Below are 27,310 nucleotides of genomic sequence, written 5' to 3'. Positions count from 1 at the left end.
TTTCTGTGGTCTGCTTTTATTTTTTATCAAATACACAGAAATGAATTGCATATCGTTTACAAATTTAGTTCACCTGATTGTAATCATTCTGTCACAATATCATGGTACACGGAATGGCCAAGCTATTCCAGCTACCATGGTTAGTTTAGCATGGTTAGAAGAAATCGCAAATGGAAGAATTAGAAGAGGGGGTGTATTCATGGATTATGATGACTGGCTTCTAAATTGATTTTGATTATAATCTTTGAGTTGAAGTTTGCTAAACTGATGCCAGCTTTACAAAGGCAGACTTTGAGGAATTGTTTTCTAACTGCTGCTTTGCAAGCAGCTTTTGTAATACAGTATTGTCTGAAACGTAATAATCAGACGGCAGGCTGCAACTCACATTTTCACGTCGACTATGATATCTGATTACTTCTTTTTTATTTCGTGGACTGTCCAATTTTCAGAACTTAACCTTTCGAGTGTCTCCCCAATGCTTTTGTTGCTTATATCACTGCTTAAGCCAACAAATAATAAGTTTTCCTTCCCTGCACTATGCATTTGCTAAATTTCTTCTTTTTTTATGTGCTTTTCTCATTGTCTTTTACCAAACACTAAACGGAAGGTGATATTTATATTGATTTGCATATTAAAATATGTAAAATTCTGGGACGAGTCATGGTGGGATGGGAGACACATGCATTATTATGGAGCAGAAGTGCATGGAAATTGACTTACTCCTGGTTTTGTGCATCTGAAGTTTTTTGTGCATACGAACATTTCCACTTTTGTCTGTACACCATGTTTTAGTGTGAATTCTACACCTGCAGGTATACATGAGGCCATAGTGTTTAAACCATATCAGTTTCAGGGCAAAGCACAGTACCTTGACTGTATTGGTGAAGGATGTGAATGATCTTCTTAAAGCTGCTGATCAAAGTAACTGTTTTTTAGTACTACTTGATCTTTCAGCAGCATTTGACATTGTGAGCCATTCTGTTGTTATTCAACATCTGCAGTCTTATTTGGGTCTTACAGATGTAGTAGCACTGGAATGCTGTCAGACTTATCCAATTGGCAGACTGCAACTAATATCAGTTGGCAGCCACACATCCCCACTGAAGCTCTTGACCCCTTTATCTTGTCCCTTTGGGTGAGATTATTAAACAGTGTGCTCTCGGCTTGATTATTGTAATGCTCTTTACTTTTGTGCTTCAAGCAAAGTGCTAAATAGACTACAAAATGTACAGAATTCTGCAGCCAGAATTTTAACACCAGGTAAACCATTGCAACATCTAACCAGTTGATTCATTTCGCTCCACTGGCTCCCTATTATATATCAGATCTCTTTTAAGATTCTTATAGTAACATATACAGCTCTTCATCACAAAGGTTCTATCTATATTTTTCAAGTGTTTTAAATTACTACACCCTGTCACAATCTAAGACCGTCCAATGTTGAATTTCTTGTTGTCCCACACACTAAGTGCAAGTCACTGGGTGATCAAATTTTTACTTTAGATTATGGAAGTTTTAGACAGTCCTCCTCAACGTCTGCTTTCTAAAGAATCTATAGATGTTTCTTTTTAAATAAGCTTTTATTTGTGTGGCAGACAGTTTGAAACCACAGGGCTTCATGGGAGTTGTAGTTCAGCACAGCCCTGTTGGGTTACGTGAGTGCCGTCAGTGAGTGTTGCAGTGATTGTGCAGTCATACTTTGTCAGGCGACCGGAAAACCCTGATGGGCCGCCAGAAGGACTCCCATCTGCAGGATTAAAGAAGCCCACTGCCACTGTTTCAGAGTCAGAACTGAGAAGTGGAAAACAAAGCTCTCTGGAGGAGGAGTAGAGGTTGGAGGATAGACAAAAGACAAGAAGGAAGAAACAAAGAGAAGAAGAAAGATAATTTTTGTGTGTCTTGTTTCATTCTCTTTGGTGCTTTTAGACTATGTGCAAGTGGCATACGTTTGGGAAGAGTTTCCCACAACAGAATAAAAGCCTGTGTTGTGCTTGAACTTGTGTCTGAGTTGGTCTGTGTCAGGTTTGGGGAGCTGGTGTGTCCCCTCCAGGCCAAAAAGTGCTAAATATATTTAGTAATTTCGGTTGTCTTATAAATCTGCTCATAATATTGATTGTCTTATTAATATTGTTTTTTTTTAATGCTTTTCTTTGATGATGTATGTACAGTGTTCATGACTGTTATGGAAGGTGCTGATAATAAAAATGTATTATTATTATTAATTTTATTGCTTAGAATATAAGAAGAGGAGAGAGAAGTACAAACAAAGAGAACTATTGAAGAACACCCAATTCACTGGATATATTGTAGTTCAATGGCTGCCCCCTTTGGTAGGGTAAGGTTGATAAAGCATTTCATGCCACACTACACTTCATTCTCTCAAATACACAATAAACAGAGAAATTCAAGGTTTCTCATCTCTTTATCTACTTTTCATTCTTCCTGTACAAGCAATACTAGTAAAATACTGATTTAAAGGTGGTGAATAACTGCTAATATATAACTGCTGATATATGCCGATACACTGTAACCCAGCCACAGGGAATGCACAAACAAGTGTGTTTCTTAATTCTGGTCTCAAGCCTTGATAAATGGGGAAGGTTACGTCAGGAAGTGCATCTGGTGTAAACTTTTGCCAGATCAATATGTGGACAACAATACAGATTTCCATACTAGATCGGTCGAGTCATGAAATAACAATGGCCGCCACCTGTACTGTTAGCAAACAGGATGCTGGTGGAAATTGGGCTACTGTTGGCCGAAGAAGGAGAATAAAAGGGGGGAGACGTGTGCAGAGGCAGGAGGAAAGGAGGAAGGGATAGAGATTGAAACTGAGAATTGGAACTTTAAATGTTGGCAGAATGACTGCTAAGGAGAGAAAATTAGCTGATGTGATGGAGAGAAAAAAGGTTGATTTATTGTGTGTGCAAGAGACTAAATGGAAGGGGAGTAATGCCAGGTGGACTGGAGGTGGATTCAAATTGTTCTATCATGGTGTGGATGGGAGGAGAAATGGGGTAGGGGTTATTGTGAAAGAAAAGTATGTCAAGAGTGTTTTGGAGGTGAAAAGTGTCAGACAGAGTAATGATTATGAAACTGGAAATTGGACGTGTGATGATGAATGTTATTAGTGCATTTGCACTGCAAGTTGGGTGTGCAATAGATGAGAATGAAGATTTCTGGAGTGAGCTGGATGAAGTGATGGACAGTGTACCGAAGGGACAAAGAGGGATGATTGAAGCAGATTTCAATGAACATGTTGGTGAAGAGAACAGAGGGAATTTGGTGGTGATGGGTAGGTATGATGTCAAGGAGATGATTGAAGAAGGTCAGATGACAGTAGATTTTGTGAAAGGGATGGACATGGCTGTGGTAAATACTTATTTTAAGAAGGAGGAAGATGCACACAGGTAGATTATATCCTATGCAGAAGGGTCAATCTGAAGGAGATTGAAGACTGCAAAGCAGTGGCATGGGAAAGTGTAGTTAGGCAGCATAGGATGGTGGTCTGTTTCATGACTTTGGAGATCAAGAAGAGGAGGATAGTGAGGGTAGAATCAAGGATCAAATGGTGGAATTGAAAAAGGAAGACTGCAAGGTTGAGTTTAGAGAGGAGATAAGACAGGCACTGGGTGGCAGTGAAGAGTTACCAGACAGTTGGGAAACTACAGCATAAGTATTAAGGGGGAGAGCAAGATGGGTGCTTGGCGTGACATTTGCCCTGAGGAAGGAGGAAAAGGAAACCTGATGGTTGAATGGGGAAGTGCAGGGGATTATCCAGAGGAAGAGGTAGGTGACGAAGTGGGATAGTCAGAGAGATGCAGAAAGTAGACAAGAGGACAAGGAGATAAGGTGTAAGGTGAAGAGAGAGGTGGCGAAGGCTAATGAAAAGGCATATGATGAGTTTCATCAGAAGTTTGACACTTCTAAGGAGGGGGAACAGGACCGCTTCTGACTGGCTACAGAGAGGGATCGAGCTGGGAAAGATGTTCAGCAGGGTAGGGTAATAAAGAATAAAGACAGAAACGTACTCACAAGTTAGGAGAGTGTGTTGAGCAGATGGAAAGAGTACTTTGAGAGGCTGATGAATGAAGAGAATGAGAGAGAGAGAAGGTTGGATGATGTGGCGATAATCAATAAGGAAGTGCAACAGATTAGCAAGGAAGAAGTAAGGACAGCTATGAAGAGAATGAATAATGGAAAGGCCGCTGGTCCAGATGACATACCTGTGGAAGCATGGAGGTGTTTAGGAGAGATGGCACTGGATTTTTGTTTTGTTTAACGGAATCTTGAAAACTGAGAAAATGACTGAGAAGTGGAAATGTACCAGTACTGACTTTAAGAATAAGGGATATGTGTAGAGCTGTAGTAACTTCACAACAATAAAATTAATGAGCCACAGCATGAAGTAAAAGGAAAGAGTAGTGGAAGCTAGTTTAAGAAGAGAGGTGATGATTAGTGAGTAGCAGTTTGGTTTCATGCCAGGAAAGAGCACCACAGATGTGATGTTTGTTCTGAGGGTGTTGATATAAAAGTATACAGTAGAGAAGGCCAGAAAGAGCTGCATTGTGTCTTTGTGGACCAGTGTTTCTATGTGTTGCAGACATTGTTGGTGATGTTAGTTTGAAAAGCTGAAACAAAATCGACGGGTGTGGCACAATTTCTTGGATATTATGAAGGGTGAGTGAATAGTGGTGTACATATAAGCTGTGTACTAAAAGCAGTGTCAGTGGCCATGAACAACTGGTGAGGGCTTCATCGCATGTGCCCTGTTAGAGCATCTGTTAAATCTAAATATCTAGAAGAGCTGCAAAGCACATTTTATATGAAATTTAACATGTTTCAATGATGAAGAATTCCTTCTCGTCGCACTGTTTATAAGTGGCTTGATAAATTTCAGTCTCTTGCTGAAGGACATGTTTGTTGGACCATTGAGAACTTAAACAATTGCAGGAAATATCCAAAGGCTGAGACAAACTGTAGACATTCAGCAGGATGTCAGTCAGTAGTGTTATTATTAAGCAGTTCAACAAGGTATTCATTAGGATTGATCATGTTACAATATGAAATCCAAATAGTGTGTGCATTTTTAGGACTAATTGGTCTACTTTTTTTAACTCATTTTGAAAGAGTTATTTATCCGTCCGTCCATTATCCTACCCGCTATATCCTAACTACAGGGTCACGGGGTTCTGCTGGAGCCAATCCCAGCCAACACAGTGCACAAGGCAGGAAACAAACCACAGGCAGGGTGCCCGTCCACACACACCCCAAGGACAATTTAGAATTACCAATGCACCTAACCTGCATGTCTTTGGACTGTGGAAGGAAACCGAAGTACCCAGGGGAGACCCACGCAGAACATGGAAACTCCACGCAGGGAGGACCCGGGAAGCGAACCCAGGGGTCCTAACTATGAGGCAGCATATGGGTTATTTATTTCTAAATAATGTTATTGAAGGCAAAGTAAATCAACTGCATCAATTAATTGTTTTTTGACTACTTTACTTCTTATCCATTGTCATGAATTAAGTAAATAAGTTATGTGGTGTTTCATACAACTAATTTATAAATCATCATAAATAAAAAAAAAAATAAACAACTCAGATGCAGTTGAAGTGCAGACTTTCAGCTTTAATTCAGTGGGTTGAACAATAAGATTGCATAAAAATGTGAGGCAACTAAAGCATTTTTTGATCACAATCCCTTCATTTCAGGGGCTGAAAAGTAATTGGACAAATGATTCAAAGGCTATTTAATGGGCAGGTGTGGTGAAGTCTGTCGTTATGTCATTATCAAATAAGCAGATAAAAGGCCTGGAGTTGACTTGAGGTGTGGTGCTTGCATGTGGAAGATTTTGCTGTGAACAGACAACATGCGTTCAAAGGAGCTCTCCATGCAGGTCAAAGAAGCCATCCTTAAGCTGTGAAAACAGAAAAAACCCATCCAAGAAATTGCTACAATATTACGTGGCAAAATCTACAGTTCGGTACATCCTGAGAAGGAAAGCAAGCACTGGTGAACTCAACAACGCAAAAAGACCTGGACGTCCACGGAAGACAACAGTGGTGGATGATCGCAGAATCATTTCCATGGTGAAGAGAAACCCCTTCACAATAGCCAACCAAGTGAACAACACTCTCCAGGGCTTGGTCAGCGTATCGATATCCAAGTCTACCATAAAGAGAAGACTGCATGAAAGTAAATACAGAGGGTGCACTGCAAGGTGCAAGCCACTCATAAGCCTCAAGAATAGAAAGGCTAGATTACCATTCCATACCATACCATATTTATTTGTTGAGCGCTTAAAAACACAGCATTACAACTGACCAAAGCGCTGTACAGTTACAACAAGCAGGACTAAAAGCAAAATATTAAAAATAAACATTAAGAGAGAATTAAAACAGAGATACTAAAAACAGGTCAAGGGACCAAATAAAATAGAGAAAATAGCAAAAGGTAAGTGGAAAATGAAACAGGTTAAGAATTAAAAGCCAATGTGAAGAAGTGCGTTTTTAGGCGAGATTTGAATGTGGAGACTGAAGCGGCTCGCCTAACCACTAAGGGCAGGGAGTTCCAGAGCCTGGGTGCACAGACGGAGAAAGCCCTTTCACCACAAGCTTTAAAATGTGCCTTGGAAACGGTTAGGAGCAGCTGATCTGCGGATCTAAGAACACGAGGGGGATTGTGACAATGGAGCAAGACACTCAAATAGGCGGGGGCTAGACCGTTTAATGCCTTATAGGTTAGGAGGAGAATCTTAAAATCGATTCTGAATTCAACTGGCAGCCAGTGTAGGGTTTTCAAAATCGGTGAAATGTGTTGGATTCTGCTGCTTCCAGTTAGAAGCCTTGCAGCCGCATTTTGAGCCAGTTGGAGTCTAGAAAGCGTGGCTTTACTGATACCAAAAAGGCAGGAATTAGAGTAGTCAAGCCGGGACGTAATGAATGCATGGATTACTGATTCCAGGAGGTGGTTAGACAGAATAGGCTTGAGTTTGGCGATTCGCCTTAGATGGAAAAAGCAGGATTTTACTGTGCTGTTGACTTGAGCATCCATTTTCAGGAACGTATCCATTTTGATTCCAAGATTGGAGACAGACGAAGTTACTGGAATGGGAAGAGAAACGAGGCCAAGGGGTGGAGCCTGTTTGCAGTCGGAACTAAAAACAATGACCTCGGTTTTTGAATCGTTCAGGTGAAGGAAGTTTACAGCCAGCCAGTCCTTAATGTCAGATAGCCAGTCGAGGAGAGGTTTGGTGGAGTCAGTTGGCTTGAGGGAGAAATAAATTTGGCAGTCGTCAGCATATAGGTGATATGAAATTGCATGTTTTCTAAAAATTGGACTTTGCTAAAGAACATCTAAAAAAGCCAGCACAGTTCTGGAAAACATTCTTTGGACAGATGAAACCAAGATCAACCTCTACCAGATTGATGGCAAGAAAAAAGTATGGAGAAGGCGTGGAACAGCTCATTATCCAAAGCATAGCACATCATCTGTAAAACACGCTGGAGTCAGGCAGTGTGATGGCTTGGGCATGCATGGCTGCCAGTGGCACTGGGACACTAGTGTTTACTGATGATGTGACTCAGGACAGAAGCAGCCAAATTAATTCTGAGGTGGTCAGAGACATACTGTCTGCTCAAATCAAGCTTAATGCAGTCAGATTTATTGGGCGGCGTTTCATGATAGAGATGGACAATGACCCAAAACATACAGCCAAAGCAACCCAGGAGTTTATTAAAGCAAAGAAGTGGAAAATTCTTGAATGGCCAAGTCAGTCACCTGATCTTAACCCAATTGAGCAGGCATTTCATTTGTTGAAGACTAAACTTTAGACAGAAAGGCCCACAAACAAACAGCAACTGAAAGTAAAGGCCTGGCAGAGCATTAAAAAGGAGAAAACCCAGAATCTGGTGATGTCCAGGAGTTCAAGACTGCAGGCTGGCATTGCCAGCAAAGGGTTTTCAGCCAAGTAGTATATTAGAAATGAACATTTTATTTCCAGTTATTTAATTTGTCCAATTACTTTTGAGCCCCTGAAATAAAGGGATTGTGTTAAGAAAAATACTTTAGTTGCCTCACATTTTTATGCAATCTTGTTGTTCAACCCACTGAATTAAAGCTGAAAGTCTGCACTTCAACTGCATCTGAGGAGTTTTATTTAAAATTAATTGTGGTAATGTACAGATCCAAAATGAGAAAAAAGTTGTCTCTGTCCCAATATTTATGGACCTAACTGTATTTGCACTGCACCATAAAAATTTTATTCACTCAACTTTACAAAGTCTTACACCAGGTATTGACACTGGTACAGATGACCCTCAGGAATCTTTTCCCTGTTTTGAATAATAATGTTTGTTTTATTAACAATACATTTCTTTGCACTTTTTCCTTTTAATAATATTCATATAATAAACACACTTGACACGCTACTGTTATTTGTCTATTTAAGGCTGCAGTGTTATTATAATAATAATCCTCTTCTTGGGTCCCAGTAGGAAACCGATTTTCTTTTTTAGGTCCTCACATTAATAAGTTCCAGTACCCCTGAGGTAAATTAATTAAAATGCAAATCAATTAAAACCAAGACAACACAATCTGGTCCACTAGCAGCAGTAACTGGATAGCAATGGAGAAAATGGCTGAAATTAAAGCCATTACAGCTCTCCAGGATCTGTGGTTGAAAGTCACATCACATGTCTGGAGCCCACCATGTAGCACTACAGAATATTCTTTTTCTTATGTTAATGTCATTGGAAAAAACGTGAAATGGTAGAAGTCAAGACAAACAGTGAGAAAGACAGAGACAGAGACACAGATAGTGGAGAAGACGCCTGCACTCACCTCTCACGGTCACCTGCACTCGCTCACTTGTTTTCTTCTCAGTCTTCTTCCCTTCTTCCCCCACCTCACACCAGTAACTGCCGGACTTCTCTGGTCGAGCTGAAGGAATTGTGAACTCCGACTCTGAAAGTCCTTGACTCACAGGTTCCTCGTCTCTGTAGAATTTGTATGTCAAGGGTGTCCCCTGAAATCGACTCTCAGACTGACACCTCAGGGTCACATTGTCCTCTTGCCACAATGTGGTACTGGGGTGGACTGTCAGGGTGGGCTTGGTGAACAGCTCTGTGGAGATTAAGAGAGGAGAAAACAATAAACAGGAAAAGTAACTGAAATAATCATGAAAATTACACAATAAAAAAAATAATTAAAAATAATCGTTAATGTTGATGTTTGACTCAACAAAACTGCCTGCTGTACGAGTCTGAGCGTCACTGCTCCGAGTAAAACCAATGAAAGAAAAAAAAACTTTGATCAGAAGAAGTATCATTTAAAAATGCATGTATTTGATTTTAGTTAATAAAATAAAAATATGTAAACTGCATTCATTTGTACAGATCAAATAACACGCCTTCCACCACTTGGCTCTGGTTCAGCTCTTAACAGTCATGTCTTCTGTTCTGAGTTTATGTGTCCATTATGTGTTTGTGTGAATTTCCTTCAGTATATCACGTCAATCTGCATTGTTATGGTGGGCTGGCGTCCCTTCCAGGGCTGATTTCTGTCCTGCCCCCCAATATTAATGTTCACTCCCTGAAGCTCTGGGCTGGAGAAGCAGAAATGAATGAATGAGTTAATTAATGAAATGTTTGCACTCTCGCTTTCTTTTGCTAATGTGTTGAAAACAGTTTTCTTTAACACTGAAAACCTCACATTAGTAATGTCTGAAGATGACGTGTTCCTCTCTACCTCACATGTCGCCACTGACCCATTAAATGAGCTCCACTTGTGAGATGTTATGTTGAGGGAATCAGAGTTAGAGTGATTAAAAATAGGAATTTAAAGAGTGACTAAATTCAAGAAAAGGATAAAAATAAATACAAGCCAGATATCCTAAAGAATACACAGATTGATTAATTTAAAATTAATATTTCCATTGTGGCTCAGTCCACATCTTATCACTTTCTGCATTAGTAGATTTTATCATTTCTGATTATGTGTATGTGTTTGCTTTTTTTTTTTTACTTTTCAGTTTTCTTAATTAAATGTGCAGTAAACATTCACTCATTTATTTTTCCTGCTGTTTTATTCCATTCAATTAGGTGTACAGACCTCATTACAGCAACATCACTGATGAGGCAGGACGGACCCCCATTCAAGACACCAGTGCATCACGGGGCATACATTTACACACACACACACAGGCTTTCTTTCCTCCATTCACCAATTCCTTGATTTTTCTTAGTCCAGTTTTAATGTTATGGTGAGCATTACCCTCTCAGCGCCATCAGGGCTAATTCAGTGCTCAGGACTGGGGGGGGTGCCAGTCCATTATAGGGTACACTGACATTCAACAAGCAAACTGACCGAATCTTTAGAATGTGAGATGATTACTGTGACCACTTGTGACCTTTCTGTAGTCACACACTCACCTTTAACTGTCAGAGTAACAGCATTACTGGGACGTGAGTGATGAAGGGGATCATCTCTGTGGGCTTCACACCAGTATGGTCCACTGTCAGACTGAGTCACAGACTGGATGGTGTAAGTTTGTCCAGTGACATCTTTAATTGGACTCCCCCTGTTTGCCACATTCCCTCTGTACCACTGATACCTCCAGTCAGTAAAGCTGCCATCAATGCTGCAGTTCATGGCCACCGTGTCTCCAGTGTACACCACATCTCTGTGTCTCATTAGTGCCAGTGTGGCCTTTGGAATTCCTACAAAGAAAAAGAGGTGAAAAGTTCAGGCTGTGTTAGTCTGGTGTGGGCACACGTCAGGTCATTAAGTCTACAATTCAACTCCTCGTTTTCATCTACGTTCTATTTTTGTTCGTGAGAGCATTTTCTGAAAGAGTTAATTAACAATATTTTAGTAAAGATAGATGTGCTTTGCACAATGTTGGACATATGACTGGACCACTTGACATGTGGCTTATACAACATGAGTCATTTGAGTATTTTTCTCATTTATTTCATAATTAAACGTTCATTAATTAATTTCTCCAGCTTTTTTATTACATTCCATTGGCGAAATTGACCTTATTCAAACAGTATCGTTCATGAGACAGGATGGACCCCCTGTAAAAGGTACCAGTACATCACAGGACATTCACTCACACACACACTAACACACACACAGGCTCTCATTCCTCCATTCACCATACCCTGAATTTTCTTAGTCCAGTTTTAATTTTATGGTGAGTGTTAGCTTCTCAGCGCCATCAGGACTAATTTAATACTCAGGACTGGAGGGGGGGATGCCAGTCCATTTTAGGGTACACTAACTTTCAACAAGCAAACTGACCAAATCTCTAGAAAGTGTGAGGATTACTGTGACGACTCCTGACCTTCCCGTAGTCACACACTCACTGTTAAGAATCAGAGGATTAGGGCAAAACTATGAACAAAAAATGACTTTAATGATGAAAACTGTGAACCGATCAGGAGTGACATCTGAGCCCCTCGAGTTCTGGAGAAGAAGCACCAGCCATTGTGCCACCAGTCCTTTAGTCAGGTCTTTCAGATTTATTGCAGGAATCATCAATTTCACCCTTCAAAAGACAGGGAGGCTTCTTTACAGTTGACCAGTACCCTGGAGTTTTTAAATTGCAACTCAAATGGATGTTCATTAAAATGTGTTTTAAACTTGATATTCTGCTGATTTGTCTAAACAGTAAGTTGTTTCACAAGATGTAGAAGATGCTGCTGTCTCGATCAGAAGAGATGAGCCTGGAGCTGCTGGATTTGAACAAACTGATGTTTATTTGTCACAGCAACACCAACATGTGGGTAACGAGGCCATCGCCTCAGGTGGCACTTTGTTAAGGGTTGTATTTTCATATAACAGTATGTTTATTAACTTAGTGAAGTAACAATACTGTAGTGGCCAGCAAAGACAGAGGTCTTCATCCAGTTATCTTCATGTTCACATGTCACTTTTACGCAAAGCTCAGTTGTCCTAGTTGTCAAGTACAACAGGAGAGCTGGACAGTTAGTTGCTCGCCATCTTCATGTTTGCCCTCCATACCGTGAACTTGAACAGCATTTTGTAACCCGCTATGATGTTTATGTGTTGCTGAATGCTTCTCGATATGGCGCAGTAATTCAATAAAGGCTTATGGTGAATATCTTTCTTGTGGAAACGTTTATGTGTGATAACAAGGCGTCCACAGCCCTTCCTGATGATATAACAATTAGAACCCTGAGTCATCCTGTGGTCTCTGTCCAGCTGGTCTTGCCCATTAAACCTCCCCTTGAAGGCGTACGTATCAGATTAATAAACCTCCTCAATTGGCTCCTCTCGATGCAGAGGATCAGCAGCTCTATTCCCAGAAGTCTGTGCTTCTCATCCTATCCTCCATGGATTATCTGACACTCTGTTTTCATCTAAATATTTCCCTCTGAAGGATCACTTCAACTCGTTTCACTATTTTGTTGTGTGCCACTTGTTTAATTAGACTATTAGCACCTCTGAGATGTCGGACACATCACATGTTAGGAGACGCCTGCACTCACCCTTCACGGTCACCTGCACTCGCTCACTTGTTTTCTTCCCAATCTTCTTCCCTTCTGCCTCCACTTCACACCAGTAACTGCCGGACGTCTCTGGTCGAGCTGATGGAATTCTGAACTCCGACTCTGAAGCTCTTTGACTCACAGATTCCTCGTCTCTGTAGAATTTGTACCACAGTTGTGTCTGCTGCACTTGACTCTCAGACTGACACCTCAGGGTCACAGCGTCACCTTCCCGCAATGTGGTACTGGGGTGGACTATCAGGGTGGGCTTACTGAGGAGTTCTGTGAAGAAAAAAAAGAGAAGAAAAACAATAAACAGGATGATTGAATAAACAGTCATAAAAACTGCAGGTTTATACCTAAGAAAATCAAAAGTCTGGGCTCTTACTGTCTGACAAAATCAGCAGCTGTACGTGTTTGAGCTCAACAGAACACTATGCTTTGTGAATGAAAAATACAATTTAAAAACTTGCAAATTATAACAAAGATTTTATTATGAATTGAAGTCGGTGACTTTCATGTGTCAGATGCTCTTGTTCTCCTGTGTTCAGCGCACTCTTACAAAGTTAAACATATTTAGTTCAGTTTATTTTGAACTCCACCAAGTAAAAATGACACCTTGTTGTGCAGATATTGCCTTACAGGTTTGGTTTCTGGCTCAGCTCCTAACTGTCGTGCCTTCTGCATTGAGTTTACGTGTTCATCTCATTTGTGTGAACGTCATTCGTGTCTTCTGCTCAGTCTGTTACTCTCAGTGTTTCTCTGAGGTTCTCACGTCACACCAATGGCTGATTTCTGTCTTGTCCAACTGGCACCACCACAAGTTTTCATTCCTTTCAGCTCCAAGTTGGAAAAGAGGAAAGTTGTGAATTGATGAGTGTGTTCTTGTACACTTGGCTTTCTTTATAAATGTACTGTAAATGCTTTATTTTGACTTTGAAATTAACAGTTGATGACAAGAGAAAGTGGCCTGCTCTTCTAAGAAATGCATATAACCTGTGGTAGATAGGGGACGCTCTCGCTCCCTTGAACCCCTGTCCATGACTCCAAACACCAGGTAAAAGTCCAATAGTTGACTTTATTAATTCTCCACAGTGTACAAAACACCCTCTCCTCCACTATACTCATTAAATCACAATAACTAACGAAAAATCACCAATACAATCCTCCAGCTCCCAGACGCATTGCCACCCTTCCACCCAGCTCAGTTCGCCATCTGGGAGCTCCCACAGTCCTTTTATATCTCCTGACCCAGGAGTGTTCCCAATCCCCAGTCCATGTGATTCTCAATCACTTCCGGGTCAGGTAAAAGTTCTTTTCTTCAACCCGGAAGCCCGTCGCTCTTCCTATGATGAACTTCTGGGTCATAGGGCACAAAGAAATCTTCGGTCCTCCCCGCAGCTCCCTCTTGTGACCCCCATGGCATCCAGCAGGGCGGTGCATAAAAGCTCCATTGTCCATGATGCCCTGCTGGTCTTCTGGGGACCTCCATGCTGCAAGGAGGGCTCCACCTGGCGGCTTGGTGGTATTGTCCGGGATAAACGGCCGGCCATCCTCCACACACCATAGACAGACTTGACATAAACTGCTCTCGTGTGTTTTACTGCTCAGAAATTCAATGTCAGGGTGATTTGAGCAGCAGGAAGTTAAAACAGTCAAAGAACAGAATAAAATAAATATAAACCTGATATTATTAGGAATACACACACAGTGATGAGTTTAAAATTCACTTAATCACCACAACACACACACTCCCTGAATAAACTCCACTCTCCTAACTCTCAGCTGGGCCTCCTTTGACTCTCAGAACAGCCTCAGTTTGGACTCCACAAGATGTCATTAACAGTCCCTTGAGATTCTGGTCCACGTTGACCTGAGTGCATCAGGCAGTTTCTGCAGATTTGTCAGCTGCACATTCAGGCTGTGAATCTCCTGTTCCACCTCATCACAAAGGTGTGCTACTGGATTAAGATTTGGTGACTGGGAAGTCCACTGAAGAACACTCATCTCATTGTCACGTTCATGAATGCAGTTTGAGATCACTTTTGCTTTGTGACGTGACGCATTATCAGGGTGGGAGTAGCAATTAGAAGATGGGTTAATTGTGGCCTTCAAGGATGTACAAGCAGTGATTAATTGGTATTAACAAGCTGAAAATGTGCCAAGAAAAAAAAAATACACACCTGTACAGTACCACCAGTAGCTTAGACTGTTGACACAAGACAGGCTGGGTGTTTGGATTCATGTTGTTGGTGTCAAATTCAGACCAGACCATCGGTGTGCTTCACTAGAAACTGAGATTCATCAGCCCAGACTACGTTTTTCCAGTCTTCAACTGTCCAGTTCAGGTCGGCCAGTGACCACTTTCCCCTCAGCTGTGTGTTATGGCTTGACAGAATTAGAACCCAAGGTGGTCTTCTGCTGTTGTAGCCCCTCCACCTGAAGGTTTAATATGTCATGTGATCCTCTTCTTCTCCACTGTTGTACAGGTTGGTTATCTCAGCTACCACAGCTGTTCTGCCAGCTCAAACCAGTCTGGCTGTTCGCCTCTGATCTCCCTCACCAACGAGATGTTTCTGTCCACAGAGCTGACGCTCATTGGGTGATTTTTGTATTTTCACACCATTCTAAATAAACTCTAGAGACTCTTATGTGTGAAAATCCCAGGAGATCAGCATGCACACAATTACACAAACCAGCTCATCTGGCATCAACAGTCACATCACGGTTGAAATCACAGAAATCACACATGAACATATGCATCTGAAGTTGACACTTAAAATACAACATCGGAATTCATTGAATGGTCAGGAGCTTCACACCAAACTAAGTCACCTGGACGCAGCTAAACATTTAAGAAAGACGACAGAAAAGAAAATGGCCAGCCTGCTGTGGCAGAGAGTCTCCTTTCTTGATGCTGATGTGCCATTTTCACGACAGTTTCGTTCAAAATATTTTATCACCATTAAAATGAAACTTTTTGTTTCTCTAATGCTCACATTCTGAGGAGCTGTTAACCAGGACATAAAAACAGAGACATCACTCTGGACTGATGAGTGACAACTGGGATCAGGATTTGCATCCTGATGTTTCTGCTACAAGTGGCGCAGTTCAGCTCATTGAGATACTGAGAGAAATGCCCAGACGTGCCACTGCTTGTCACAAAAGTGGCACAAGATGACAGATAATTACACAGATTGAACTGAGCCAAGAAGAAGTGGGCTAAGTCCAAATGCACCTTGGGAGAGCCCTGCATGGTGGAGCCGAAAATTAAAAGTAAAAGCGAAAATTATGGAGCTTAATTGACTTTCACTGTGTTTGGGTCAATGTGTTTCCATACCTAATAGAGCAGGAGTCACTTCATCAATATTCTACAGAAGTGACCTCAGAGTGGACAGTGAATTAGAGGAGACATCATTGTTTGCAGTCCTATCTGTGGATTTAATATAACATGAGGTTCAGCTGCTCAAGTCTGTTACCTCCATGGCTGCTGTGGTCTCTCTGCTGCTCAAACACTTCATCTCTGCAGTGACAGTGTCACCAGCACTTTAGTGACTTTACCAGAAACTAACTGGACATGAAAGACATTGTTAGACAGCAAATATGTTAAGTAAAATGAAAGCTTTCTGATTGTTTAACTGCAGGATGTTTATGTTTTGTACAAAATTCACAGAAGTGCAAGGTCAGGATTTAAATGCCACAACTGGCCAAATGTGACTCCAAAAAAGAAGAACAAAGCTGTAAAAACTACAAGAAAATTTACACAAAAAGTCAGAATGAATTTCTTGATGGCAATACTTTAAGAATAAATGTAGCGACTGTAGCAGATGGCCGGGGCTCTTGCCCAGCCGAGACGCCCCCACGCTAGAAGGACCGGGGGAGTAAGTGTAGCCAGATCGTTACCTCCCCTGGAGAGCTAGATGGCAGCCCCCCGGGTTGCAGCGATGCCTAGGACTCCCAGTTTGATACAGCCCTATCGGGCTCCGTGGGTGCCAGCAGGTGGTGCTACAGCAGCTGCTGAGCCCTGGAGATCAGCTCATCTGCCACTCCCGGAAGTGCTGCCAGAAGTTGGGCAATGAGCACCAGGAGCACTTCTGGGTCCCTAAAATAAGGAGCCAACAGATACTACTTGGGAGCCAGAGTTGGGAGGAGGAAGACAAAGATTGCCAAGGAAGAGTGGAGGAGGAAAAGAAAAAAAGGAGAGAGAAAAACTATTGTATTGTGTGGTGATTGGGCTTTTGGGCTGTTTAACTTGTGGGAATCGGGAAGGCGTTGCCCACAAGAGAGAAAAGAACATTAAAAATCACGTGAGCTTTTATAAGTGTGCCTCTTACGTCTGTCTGAGTCAGGTTGGGTGGCTGGTACTCCCCCTACTGGTGTCACATGACATATCAGGGTCTCTAGTTTTACTTTAACTGAATGAGCTAACAGAAAAAAATAAGAAACAAGAGAAGAGCCATTTCAGGAGTTGTATTGAGGATATCTATTCTTAAAAATTGAATGAATTCATAAAAGCATTCAAACTTTCAGCACAGCAAACTCCTCTCATCTAAAGGCACAGAGTGGCCAAGTGGAGAGAAAGCCCCTCTGTGTGCTCTACTGACATAGACCCCTGTGCCCTGCTGACCCACCTTAGTCACACACTCACCATGAACAGTCAGTGTAACACGATTGCTGGGTCCTAAAGCTTGACGGTAATCAGCACTGTAGAAGTCACATCCGTATCCTCCACTGTCAGACTGAATCACAGACTCGATGGTGTAAGTGCGTTCAGTGGCCGCTTTAATTTGATCATAATGTTCATTAACAACTTTGTAAAAGCGATACGTCCAGTCAGTGACGCTGCCCTCAACACTGCACTCCATTGTCACTTTGTCTCCGATGTACACAGGTGTCCCCTCAGTCCTCAGTGTCAATGTCACATTTCTGTTTCCTGTGAGGAATGAAAAGATCCGAATGACAAACTGGATTGGAGGAGACAGAAACACAGACGACTATTTCACTGACAGAGATAACTGAACAATCCATCACTCCATCATTGAGCCCCTTTCACTGTGAGTGCTGTCATTAAGAACTTTAGAAAGCATTTACCATTTGAATAAACGTACTGTGGAGTTCAGTGAAGGAGTCCAATCACATCACTGCTAACATTTGTAGGACAAAAATAGGAAAGAACAAGAAACTAAAAGACAAAGTGATTTATACAAACACTTTAGAGAAATGCTTAATAGAGACCTGATTATGAAGTACTGGGACAGCAGAGTGGGCTCTTGTGACAGCCGTCCACAGCCAGATCAACTTCAAGGAGGGAAAACGTTAATCAGAGCTGCACTTTTATTAATTATTTATTAATATATCAAGGGAGGGATGTTCATATGAAGAACACAAAAAGATCAAATTTATAAAGGCAATCGAACAAACTGGTGCCTTTCCAGATCTACATATTCCAATATTAACCCTGTGACTAAAATAAGAAAATGCTCCCATCATCTTCTCTCATTTCCCTCTTATTCTCCATAGACGCTGACGTCTCCTTCTTCTTTGGTGACTTCAGTACTCCTCTCACTATCCTCTTCACTTTACTTTCAAGTAGCTACTGAGGCACTTGGGCCATAACTAAGGATAACACTTAGACTTTCATTTGCTTCACAGACACCAAACCTGAACTTCATATAATGTCTCCTGGTGTCCCACACACCTCAGTCTTCATTTGCCATTAAAGGATGAAGCTTCCAGAGCTTCTACTCTGTCAATGGCTACTCTACAAGACTGACAGCATGACCTATTGTTGTATGTTCTCCTCTGGTATTGTGTAGTTGTTGTTACCACCTGACGTCTCCTCCCTGGTTTGATTAGAAGACCAGGTCTCTCCATATCCTGCTAGCCCACCTCCCTCTTGTGTCCTGTGGTAGCGTTTCATGACGTCACCGAGGCCACAGCCTCCCACACTTTTATCCTCATACTGAGACCTCTGCCTGCTGCTCTTCTGGGAAATGTCAGACACATTCAAGTCATGCTGCCCCCTAGTGGTGCCCACCTATGATGTGCAGGACCCTCTCTATTGTCTGACCAGCTCTGCCCTACTGAAGGTGATCTGCAGCACTCAGTCCTGCTCTATGCCGTACTGATGGTATCTCCTTCCCAGCCAGAGTCACCCCATCATAAAATGTCTAACTACATTTAATTACTTACAGAGCTGAATACAACACTGAACACATCAGAATAAAATTGAATACAAAATCAGAATAAACAACAATATACACAGAGAAAAGTAAGTTATTAAATACGCATTACAACCATTTAGTATTTAAATCATTTGAAAATTTGAGTTTTCCAGCCATTTTGAATGAGGGAGTCATTGCTGTCACCTAACTATTTTAATAACAATTCTTGTCTTTGCTTCATTTCAAATTAACAACAACCCTCAGTCGCTGTCATTGTCATTTTGCGACCCTGATGTCACTCAGCATTATCAGTGGGACTCTTGGTCTGACTTTCTCTATTTGTTTTCTTCACACTACTGAAGATTCTTTGATGATCAGCACAAGAACAGGTCAGCTTTAATGAATTTAGTAAGAGATTAAAGTTCAGGTTTCTCATAGCAGAACTTTGTAACTGGATACGGGAGACATGAGAAATGTTAAACATATTTTGAAATGGTAATGGAAAGATCTTTAATTGATTTTGCAGATTAGTAACATACATGTGACCTCTCACCGTGTGATAACGTACTGTACGTGTGTAAGAAAACAAACACAAATCAAGCCAAACGGCACCAAAACAGTAGATTGTGAATTTGATCTTAAAAAAATAATTAAAATTTAACAGTATCATCAGAAGGTGATATCAAGGCTTTGGAGTGAAAACGACTCTATCAGTATTGACTTGGTAGCACTTGTGGGCAGGCAGAGTGCAGCAGCACCTTGGCGCTGGGCAGGGTGGGCACTGAGTGACGGCTCAGCTGATGTCAATAGAAAGCTGCTGCCACCCACAGAAGTGCAGGAATTTCTCTTATTTCTCAAATTCTAAAGGAGGCTCTTCTGAGGGCTTCTGTCTCCAGACGTCACAGGTTGGCACCGGCCAGTTACCACAGTGCAAATGTCTGGGTGGTTGTGCTTCCCCACTCCATGACAGAACACCATTCTTTAACTTAAACAATCAGTAATTTGTTATTAATTCCATTCTACAGATCCATGACATGAACAGGAGAGTCTGATGACAACAGAGGTTCACTTTTAGTAAATAGAAGAAACCCACAACCTCCGCTCTAATAAAGTAGATTATGTTAAAGATTTGCATATCAGAGAAAGTAAAAGTTGGATAAATCATTTTAAGACTGATATAAACAATAACAGATCAGTGCTTGCAGGTCATCTGTACAACTTTAGGACCTGCGCCAACTGACATAAGGTTCTTAGAGTGAATGGCACCAACTCCAGGAGATAACCAGATATGGCAAACAAACAAATCTCATTCAGTTCCTAGGATGGTTAAGTGAAGAGTCTCTACAGTTCTGTGTGTGAAAGGAGCCATAAAGACAACGCAATGAAGTCTCTGATCCTGATGAAAGAGCAAATTAAATTGTCAGTCAAGGACAAAGACACCAATCTGAGGGGAATATTGAAGAATGATGAGTGTGACAACCACATCAAGAGGGTCAGTGTGATTATAGACTAGAAATCTCCTCTCACGTACCTTCATGCTGGGCTAAGGACATCAACACTGGAAGGCCTGAAAAAATAAAAATAAATTCTAAAAGACGAGTGTGAGACCATAAAGAGAAAAGCCTTTGTTCTCCAAGTATCACATCAGGTGGAGTTCAACAATTTGAAGAATGAAACCACTAAAAGAATTTAGTTCAAAAAACTGAGAAACCACAGGAGGTTAAGATACAGCAGGTGTGTCTTCTCACGTTTGATAAAGCCTCAGCGGTGCAGCAGACCCCCACTCAGCAGTGTATTTCATATACTTTTACATTGTTAGTCCTAATCTGTTGTTCTGTTCCCAGTCAACAATTTCACGTTGTTTCAATGGCTGGCATTACAATAATTTTCCAATTTCAATTCATTTTTGCATATCCCAAAATCACACAAGGAGTGCCGCAATGGGCTTTAACAGGGCCTGCCTTTTGACAGTTTAAAGAGAGACCCCATTAAGGGTAGATTGGGCATGCAGTGTGTGTCAAAAAAGGAGTACATGCAATACAATTCACAGAACAATAAAATACACAGAACAATACAATACACTGAACAATACAATACACTAAACAATACAATACACTGAAGAGATTTCTCTGTTCTTCAATACAAATGCAGATTTTTCTGTATTTTCAGATTCCTCCTAAACTGCCTTTCACACTTATCTACAATTCAATTCAAGAATAACTCACATATTTAAGTGTGGATAAGTGACACTGCGCTTCTCATCTTCATGGGCCAACAGAGACACTTTTAGAAGAAATGAGCCCAGCACTGATTCACTCAACAGCAACATGATTGCCTGGCATCAGTTAAGGCCGACACAGAATCTGTGACTCTACTGTGGACTGAGACAGCTGGTCTAACATTCTGTCTGCTGCATCACGTTATGGTTGGAGAAAATCTACAAAGTTCAGAAGTCTGCACTGCTGAGCCAGTAAATTAGGAGAGCCACTTTTGATGAAGGTCAGTTGGCCTGTTCTGATGGATTATCAGTTTTACATTAAAGTTGCTTTTGATGTGCTGCTCACTTGCTGAATGTCTGACCACAGAAGTGACAGAAGAAGATGTTCCTGCCACAGCAGTTTATAAAAAACTGTCCTTCAGAAGTAAAACCAGCCTCATGTGAAAGAGATATTTATGTCTTATCAGATCAAAGTTTAGCAAATGCAGGAACAACTCTCGCTGCCACTGTTTTCTTCACAAACTGCCAACTCTTTTGTCAGATTTATGATTGCAGCAAATTTTCACGTTTTAGACTGGCCTGACTGCAAGGACATAAATGTATCAAATCCTGAAAAAATCTATATATATAATTCACTAAGGCAAGACACCCATGGAAAGGCAAGACACCCATGGAAAGCACGCCGGAAGGGACGTGGATTCACTAAGCTGCCGACAAGTAAGACACCTATGGCACACGCAGGGAGGAGCCATGCCCACCAACTCCAAGACCATTGGATTTGCAAGGGGTATCCCATGGAATCCTTAAAACAATCCTTTACAACTGAGGTTAAAACACAATGAAGTAAGCAGTCTTTAAAAACTGACTTTTCGGTTACGATGCACGACCTCATGCACCGTAGCAAACTGTTTTACACGCTACATACAGCAATTCGCATCCGCGACAAACATGCGTCTTCTTCACTCGCGGACAATTATATGTTGCTCTCTCCAGAGTTCCATCTTTTCATTCACTTTCTGTTGTATCCTCAAACCCTCCCTTTTTAGACAACTGTGTCTTTCCAGAAGTGTTCAACCATCAATAAATAATTATGTGGCGTTTGTTATGCCGTGGGTTCACTATTGTGTTGTATTTTGCTCTCTCCAGAGTTCCATCTTTTCATTCACTTACTGTTGTATTCTCACACCAATCCGTTTTAGACAACCGTGTCTTTCCAGAAGTGTTTAGCATTCAATAAATAATTATGCATGAGATTGAGCGTGTGTCTAGGCGTGGGTAAGCCGTTGAACTCCATTCGGGCTGCTAACCATGGAATTCCCACTAAGTGCGACTCATAAGCTCCCACTGTTTTCATCCCTACTCTTTGTACACACCCCCCTCCCACTGTGGTCGGGTGTCTTGGTGTATTATATATAGAAAAGCAGCCAAAACCGCACAGAGCAATGAAACGTCTACGTGAGTCACAGGTGCTTCTGGACTGTGTAAAGACGACAACAACTCAAGTGACGAGTTGGAGGTGGGCACATGAATGGGCAGTGCATACTGAACGAGAAATCAGCAGACTAGCATGACGGAGGGAGCGGAATGGACATCCTTCTCCTCTCCTCCCGTTCCACACTCCGCGACTGAGTGCCGTGCACCCCCATCCCTCTGTCTCGCAGGAGAAGGCGCGATGGCGGTCCACCAGTTTTCAGTCACGGACGATTGTGTGTTGGTTCGTTCCGTGCATTGTTACAATGTTGCTTTTCTTGCTGATTTATTACATTACCAATTATTCAAATGTGCTGTAAATGTGCTTAAAAATCATTAAAAAACCGGCCTGATTATGCGGCGTATGGTGCGCCGTGAGTTTGCTAGTTAATAAATAATCTTACTAAATTCTTAAATTTGACTTTATGTTGACCTTATTCCAAATATTCTTATGGCATGTTTCATTATCATAATCTGTAAACAGAAGATATATTTGAAAAATGAGTTTCTATTTATTAAAAATAAAACAGCACAACAGGCAAATCTGAACAAATGATTACATAGTTCAATATTTCACTATTTTTTTATAAACTAATATCTTTTTACTAATAAAGGAAAATATACAATCTTACATAATAACAGTTAGAAGTAAAGCCTCTGAAAATTTAGCATGTCATATTTTACAATTTTCATGCCAGCCATTTTGAGCCTCTTGTTTCAATAATAATTTTTATTGTACTACAAGTGCTATAATCACCATAATAAGTGCATTTCAAATGAATTAATTTTTTTTTTCATTAAATAATTTCATTAAATGCAGGCTCATATCATAATAAACTGTAATAAACGATATCACACACGAGGCAGCTAAAGGGCTTGAGGAAGGGCAGTTTTGTGTCAGACCAGGACGTGACAGAGTGCACTGACTCTTTTTCTCCCTTTCCTGCAGACCATTCACGGGAGATTCCTCCTGGCCCTCTTGACGTCATTTCTGGGACCGAGCCTATGGAAGAAGACCTTGCCTGCTCCGGCCCCTGTGATGTCATGTCCGGCTCGAACCTATGGCTGAAGGCCTTCATGAGCCTGACCCCTTTGATCTTACTTCCTGTCTTCCCCTTTAAAAGCCTCCACCTTTTCCCTGTTCCCTCAATTCTGTTTTGTGCGCAGCAGGGCTATCATTTAAACTACAATTTGCAGCCAGGAAACCAAATATACGGGTGGCTGCCCCAAACCTTACTATGGCTCTTTGTGGCTTTTGTGACAATGTCAACATACAGAAACACACAAACTAAACTAAACAATGAATGTCATTTAAATATATAAACAGGCAAGACAATCTAACGCCCTGTTAATCACTGACAGTGGAGAGGAGGAGACTGACTTGGGGGTCCATAGCTGGTTGGCCATTGCTGTGCATTTGTTATTTAGTTTACAGACATTTTTTATATTTGTTCTTATCATAAAGATGTATGCAGCCTACAAAGGTGAGCAGCTCATCAGGAGGTTCCCCTAAATGTTAAAACACAGAGTTTGGATTCAGTAAGGTGACCTGCTCCTCATTTTACACTTGATGAACTCGTCCATTCAGCCATCAGGCCATCTGTTATTTCTGAGCCTCTAGACACTACGTTACTTTGGGCAGAGCGTTGACCGCTAGGACAGACTGAAGTGCAAACAAAGTAAACTCTTCATTTTCTTTCTTTCATACTTTTTCTTTATATTCAGCAATTGCTGGAGTCCCTTTAGTCCATTATAATATATTGGGAAGGTGGCGCTCAACTGCACAGGAGTCATGGAAAGAATGATGCCATGGTGTGACAACAAGCCATCACAAAACTCACACTTGTTCAGTTCTACTTGTACTTGTTCTGCTTGATACACACAACACATTAAGCAACTAACCTTCCCAGTAATGGACCAGTTTAGTTCATCAACTGAGTTAAAACACATCTCTGTGATGGAGGAAAAGAATCAGGTGACCTGGGAAATCGTCATGTGACCACAAACTCCACAGAGCTGGTGACAGGCCAAGAGAGGTGACACAGCAGTGCTCTCTGGGGTGACAACATTCTGCTCCAACCAATAATAACAATAATAACCAACAATACATCTAACAATTAACAACATTTTGTTTCAGCATCATTCTGTTACTTCATCTTGATTGTTGCTGCTGTCATATTAATGTAAGATTTTAAAGATGTTAACTGTGCCAGTGTGGCCATAAACTTTAACTTTGTGTTGTCAGGGATGCCAGGGGCCATGACCCGGCCGGGATCACGGATGTGGGTCTGGGGATCATGTGGGGTCGCCTTCCTGGTTGCTAGAGGATGGAATAGGAGCCATCACCGCAGGAGGGCCCCAATGCCTGGGGACCTTGGGGAAGAATTAGGGCGGCACCCAGAGAGCTGCCAGGAGGACAGCCGGCACTTTCGACGCTGGGCGTGGCTAGAGGAGGAATGCATCATCAATGGGCTCATCCGGGTCCTGTATAAAAGGGGCCGTCTCCCTTCATTCGAGGCTAGAGTTGGGTGGAAGAAGGACGAGGCAAGAGAGGAGAGTGGAGGTGGACCGAGAAGAAGGCATTTGTGGCCAGGACTGTGTTTGTGCACTATTTTGGACTGGGTCTGAGTGACCATACTTGTATATATTTGTGTAAATAAACGTGTGGTGGTTTGATGAACAACATGTCCACCTGTCTGTGTCCGGGCCGGGTTCACATCTGGCGTAGCCGGCAGGATGCTCTGCCTGTTTCAAGGTGGGGACCTCAATTAGAAAATTTTGCTGTGGACGGCCTGGTGCAGCAGGGGACCCCACCCACGTACCGTGGGTGCTGCATGCACACAGCCCCGCGGGTTAAAGGAATCCTACGGACCACTAAAGGGTTCGCAGGAAGGCCATATTTCCCTGATGCGGGTGGGCGGCGTGCCTACCAGGAGTGCAGCGGTCTCCAACGAGCGCACCGTGTCCCTTCCCTGATAGGCACGCGATTGGTGTGTGTCTTGTGTGCCCGCTGATGACTGCAGAGAGGCGGGACCAAGGAATGTCCATCACGGGCAGGGGAGACCCGATTGGGCCGGAGGAGAAGGCCCACAGGAAGTGGCCGGCGCCGGAGGCTGACAGACAGGTAGGCTCCGTCGGTTAACTTCCTGTCTTTGCCGGCTGCTCTGGTGGAGCTGGAGGCATGCCTTCAGCCCGCGGAGCATTTATTACAGATGCTACGTGCCCTCCAGGCTGATGTGCTGGTACTGGAGAGGAAGGCGCTCGCGGCGCTAAAGACGTTAGCGACAACGGGACGGCACGACACTGGAATCTCCAGCCGGGGAGGTACTGTGGAGACGGTGAGTACAACCGACTCCGTACAGCATGCAGGAGGGTCTGCTGAACATGGCTGTGATGTTAAGGATCAGCTTTAAGTAAGCAGCCCTCCGACAGGAAGTGCGGCGCAACGGGCTGCGCGTGCGGCGAGGGGGGAGTCCGTGAGGACGCTGCCTGAACACGGGCTGCTGAGTGCCCCGGGTCCTAGCGCCCTTCACCCCGAGTCGGCCGTGGTCTTGTGCCGCACTGTAGGGACGCAGACGGGAAAGAGGCTCTTTCTTTGCAGTAAAGAGTCTCAAACCGTCGGGGCATCCCAGAATCACAGGAGGAATGGCAGGCTGGGTGCCGATTCCTCCGATAGGTTAGGACGCGGTGCTGAGTGCACACATCTGGGTGCTGGCCGCCCTCTGCGGGGGCAGTGTGAATCCCTGAGGCCGGCGGAGATAGCGCAGGCGGTGCCGGCGATTCCATCGTTAAGAGGGACACGGAAGTGCGGAGAGGGTGCCGAACAGGCAAGTGCCGGGGTGCCGATTGGAGGGGGTGCCCCGTGTTCTCTTTTGTAGGGACGGACCCCGGGCGAGCAGTAGGACCCCCTTCGTTGGGGACCTGCCCTCTGATGTCGGACCGTCTTCGTGAAGGATCTCTCTGCTGGTGCGCGGGTGCCACCACGGCTGGAGGAGGCTGCAAGGGAGCGAGTGACTCCGACCAAAAGGGCGCAGAGGCCTTGGAGGGGGTGCCGAATGAGGAGGCCCCGGGGTGCCGGTAAGAGGCGGGAGCGCAACCTGTGCGAGGCGCAGGGGAGCACCAAGTGGTGGTGCTCAGACCGTGTCCCCGCCCCGTCCCTGCTTGGAGAGCGGGGCCGGACCCCGGGTATCCTGGAGTAGGACGCGGGGACGGGTCGCTCTTTCCCCCGAGTGGTCTTCGCTGGCTGTGGAGCAGTGTCAGGGATGCCAGGGGCCATGACCCGGCCGGGACGCCATGAGGGACCGGATGTGGGTCTGCGCCCACCCTGGATCATGTGGGGGTCGCCTTCCTGGTTGCTTTGGGGGCCAGGGGTACAGGGCATGGAAGCTCCACCCTGTAGGGGCCCGTGGTCACCGCCAGGAGGCGCCCCAATGCCTTGGGACCTGTTACCCCAGCACTTCCGCCACACCAGGAAGTGCTGGGGGAAGAATTAGGACGGCGCCCAGAGAGCTGCCAGGAGGACAGCGGACGCTGGGGCCTAGAGGAGGAATGGGACCTGCATAAAAATTGTGTGTGGAAGAAGGACGAGGCAAGAGAGAAGAGTGGAGGCGCCCGGCACAACACCTGGGGGCACGTATAGCTCAGCGCAGGAGCGCACACAGCACCGCAGCGCCAAGCGCACTCCTGAGCCAGAGTTGGGAGGAAGGAGACGAAGCTTGTCTGGGAGGAGTGGTGGAGCGAGGTGGAGAATTGTGGTTTGTTTTGTGCTTTGGGAGTGTGTTTGGGCTGTGTGGCACGGGGAAGACGTGTCACACAGCTGAAGAAAAAATAAAGCCTGTGTGTTTTTGTACACGTGCCTCTGCGTGGTCTGTGCCGGGTCAGGCGCTATATAGTGCCTTTTACAGTATGTATCTCCTCTGTTTGCTTTAATGAATCTC

The 27,310-nt window shown here is 43.3% G+C and overlaps 1 protein-coding gene across 1 annotated transcript in view; it reads right to left on the bottom strand.

The window, feature by feature from the left end:
• Nucleotides 1-27,310, bottom strand: part of LOC120519045 (Fc receptor-like protein 2) — a 91,089-nt gene that overhangs the window by 6,660 nt on the left and 57,119 nt on the right. The window contains exons 4-7 of the mRNA XM_039742122.1: nt 17,170-17,454; nt 12,522-12,803; nt 10,437-10,724; nt 8,848-9,129 (exon numbers count right to left, since the gene is read on the bottom strand). Of these exons, the coding sequence (XP_039598056.1) occupies nt 8,848-9,129; nt 10,437-10,724; nt 12,522-12,803; nt 17,170-17,454 (1,137 nt within the window). The remainder of the gene's footprint in view (nt 1-8,847; nt 9,130-10,436; nt 10,725-12,521; nt 12,804-17,169; nt 17,455-27,310) is intronic.

This window comes from Polypterus senegalus, chromosome 18 (assembly GCF_016835505.1).
Source record: "Polypterus senegalus isolate Bchr_013 chromosome 18, ASM1683550v1, whole genome shotgun sequence".
NCBI lineage: Eukaryota > Metazoa > Chordata > Cladistia > Polypteriformes > Polypteridae > Polypterus > Polypterus senegalus.
Note: the sequence above shows the minus strand (reverse complement) of the source record. Positions and strands in the feature narration are given on the sequence as shown.